General features: G+C 59.2%; 1 protein-coding gene across 1 annotated transcript; it reads right to left on the reverse strand.

The window, feature by feature from the left end:
* Positions 1–212: 212 nt before the first annotated feature.
* Positions 213–2,460, reverse strand: C24H1orf216 (chromosome 24 C1orf216 homolog). Its single transcript, XM_066335168.1, has one exon. The coding sequence runs from the start codon at positions 2,447–2,449 to the stop codon at positions 1,631–1,633; it is 819 nt and encodes a 272-aa protein (XP_066191265.1). The 5' UTR covers positions 2,450–2,460; the 3' UTR covers positions 213–1,630.
* Between the last annotated feature and the right edge of the window lie 1,133 nt (positions 2,461–3,593).

Raw genomic sequence — 3,593 nt, forward strand, 5'->3', positions numbered from 1 at the left:
ATGAACTGCCAGCGCTGGCACAGCGTTGCCAACATGCCCAGGGAGGCAGGGATGGCAGGAAGGTGCCAAGACCTGTGCCCTGGACCTGCCATTCACCCACAGTCCCACCTGTGCTCACTCCAGCTCCTGCAGCCAGCACAGGGTGGCTGCTCCCAGCCCAGCAGGTTTGGGAAGGGAAAGGAAGGAACAAATCCAGCTGGGGCTCAGCTCCTTCAGCTCCAAGGCTTTTATTAAGGTGTGTAACATGCCCACGATCACAGGTCTGGGATACAACAGAGGCAGCAGGTGCTGGACATGAGCAAGCAGAAGGGAGGTGAGGGCAGCATGAGCCTTGGGGGAAGCTGCCAGAATCCTCCAGCGCTGGCACTGCTTTGAGCTGAGTTGCACCCTTTGCCACCCAAATGTCCTTTTTGGAAGAGGATTTTTGTGGATCTCCTCACTTCACCCCCGGCAGCAGCCCCAGGGGGAGCAGAGCCCGGCTGTGTCCCGTGTGGGGCTGGTGCTGCCCCTGGGTCACTGGTGGGATTTGCCATAGTTGTTTATCCACAGTCCAGGAGCATCTGGTGGGTGCTGGGTGCCAGGATCTGACCAGCTGCCAGGTTCTGCTGTTTGCTGGGGTCCTGGTGAAGTGGCTCCTCTGATGGCAGGAAGCAGTTTGGCTGGAGCAACACGGCAGCTCTGGAATCCCTCATCACCCTCCTTTGCAGATGAGAAATGGAATCAGTGCTTGGCTTTGCTTGGCAGCCAGGACAGGGCGTGCAGACCCCCCTGGCTGAGCCCTCACTGCCCACTGCTGCTCCTCCACAACAGCACTTAAATGGAATATGTGTCCTATGGATACACAGCAAACACAGCAAACACACAGGGCAGCTCCTTTCCCATCTCTAGTTAAGAGAATTGTTCTTTGGGTTCTGTGTACAGCTCTCGCTGGATAAAAAGCAGATTAAAAAAAATTCTCTTTGCTCTCAAATGATAAATTAATATAAACACCAACACCACAAGTTCATGAGCAGCTTTGGGATCATGCACTGAGTGAGAGCATCGCCCACAGCAGACAGACGTGCACAGACACATAGACCTAAATTAACTTTTCTCTAATACTGACATTAAAAACATATATTGGTGTTGGATGACTTGACTTAAATTTACTTTTCAGCATTCTGAGATCATTTTTGAGAACGATTTTTTTTCCCCCTCTCACAGCCCAGGCTGCCTCACTCTCACCAACAAGCAGCATTTACCAGAGGCTGGGCTGTGGCTGCAGGGACACAGCGGTGCAGGTGGGATTTGGGGATGAAGCCATCCAGTGAAGCACCAGTGTGGCTAAGCCAGGCTCAACAATGGACTAGATTAGGTTTAAAGCTGAGTCTGGTCACCTCAGGCTCTGCAAACCCCAAGATCCTGAGGTCAACCCAGCCCAGTGCCACCCCACACCTGGGTGCAGGACAAAACAAATTCCAGCGCAGAGGGATAACGAAGATGAACGCTTCAGGGACTCTCGGCTGAGTTGGAGAGAGATGGGAAGGGCAGGGTGGGCACGCAGGGGCCCAGTGAGTGCTTGGCACAGGATGGAGATGCCACCAGCCAACGCCACACCATGCAGAGGGTGAGGGCTGGGCGTGGTGGCACCTCAGGGGCCAGGGGCAGCCGCAGCAGCGAGGCAGGCTGGGCCCTGCTGCATGCAGCGGATGAGCTCCTTGCGATTATCCAGGATGGTGTCGAAACTCTCCTGCAACCGGTTCTGCTGGTCCACAACTTTCTGCTGCAGGCCGTGGATCCAGCGCAGCAGGGCCAGGCGCCGGTACATCACCAGCTGGATGTGGTGCTTCTCCTTCTCCTGCTCCTTGAAGCGCTCCTTGTCCTGGAGGTGCTGCACGGCCTCTGCCAGCACCGGGAAGAGGGTCCCCAGCTCAGGCTCAGCTGGCCCTGCCTCAGGGGGGCTCCTGGCTCGGGGGGCAGAGGCAGGAGGGTCCCAGGTGGTGCTGCAGGTGCTCTCAGGGCTGTCGATGCTGAGGGAACTGCTGGCATAGCCGTTGTCCTCTGCAGGGGAGCTGGGGGGTTTGACACATCCCCCCGCCGCCTCCTCGGCAGTGTTTTGTCCCCCTGCCCCGCTGACCTCCGCCCCCTCGGGGGGGCTGCGCACCCCCTGCTCAGGGTGCTTGTCACCCAGGCCCGGGGCGGTGTCCCTAAGCCGGCCCTGGACCATCTGTCTCTGCATTAATAACAGCAGATTATCAGACGGATTTGTGGTGTTTTCGCTCTGGCTGGAGCCCTCCTCCGGCGGGGACCCCGGCGCTGGCTGGCTCCAGTTCTCGTTGCTGTCACACACCTCTCCCACGAAGTTGGAGTTGGAGTCTGGCCCATGTCCCACCCCTGGGATGGCCGTGCCCAGAGCTGGGCCCCCCCGGCCCTGCTGGAATGGGGGGTTTGCAGGGCAGACAGCAAACATCTCGCCGGTGTCCTGCCTGCAAGAGAGACACGGAGCCGTGACACGCCTGTGGGCACCTGGGTTGGCACAACCAGAGCTCAGGGCAGCTACAGCAGGGAAAAACATGCTTTTAACTTTATTTACCTCTTTAAAGGCACTGGACCTATCATGGTGTCAGCATTTCTGGGTGTTTGCTGCCCTCAGCATGTCCCCATGCCACATCATGGAATCATGGAATGGACTGGGTTGCAAGAGACGTTAAAGCTCATTTATTTCCCACCCCATGCCGTAGGCAGGGATGCCACCCATCCAAAGGCATCTTCCCACCTGATGCAGAAGCTCAAGGAGCTGCCTCACATCCCATCCATCTTCCCTGAGAGTTCCAGTCCAAGCCCATGTTCCTGCAGCATCCCTTGGGTGATGCCAAAGGGCATCACGGGGCGCAGGCACGCAGCTGCCCGTGCTGCTGGCAGCATTTGGGCTGTGGCAGATGCAATTAATTCCATGCTGGTAAAGGTGTGCTCAGAAGGAGATGCTTTCCCAACAGCAATAAATGTCTTTCAGCAGCTGAGACTGCCCGGGCTCCTCTGCACAACCTCTGTCATCAGCCCTGCATCAGGATATGGGGCTGGCCTCTGCCTGCACCCAAACTGGTGACCCCACTGTCCTTCCTTCTCTGCAGGACTGGGAACAGACTGGCCCAGAAAAGGCAAGGTTATCCCAGCCTTCCTTGCAGGGTCGCTGGCAGCGAGAGGCGCTCTCCAAGCCCTCTCCTACAAGGACGCGCTCCCGGGAGTGGCAGCGAGGAACCCATCGCGTGTCCCGGGCTGACCCCGGACACCAGCGGGGCAGCAGGAGGGGTGCAGGAGGAGCCCGTACCCAGCTCAGGGTGCTGCCAGCGGCCTGGAAGCCCGGGACCCCCGCCCCGCAGCCCCCCGCAGTGACATCTGCTCGGTCCAGGGCTGGGTGACACCCCCATAAAACCATAAAAGAGCTGCAGCCCGTAGGAGCTGCCGTCCTCCGCCGGTGGGATGCGCGGGCGGGGAGGGCCGAGCCGGGCAGCATCCCTGCCCCGCAGAGCCCCGGCAGAGCCCCCGCAGAGCCCCCAGCCCCGCCCGGGGGTCCCATTGATCCCGCAGAGCCTCCGCAGAGCCCCCTGAACCCA

Source organism: Sylvia atricapilla, chromosome 24 (genome assembly GCF_009819655.1).
Source record: "Sylvia atricapilla isolate bSylAtr1 chromosome 24, bSylAtr1.pri, whole genome shotgun sequence".
NCBI lineage: Eukaryota > Metazoa > Chordata > Aves > Passeriformes > Sylviidae > Sylvia > Sylvia atricapilla.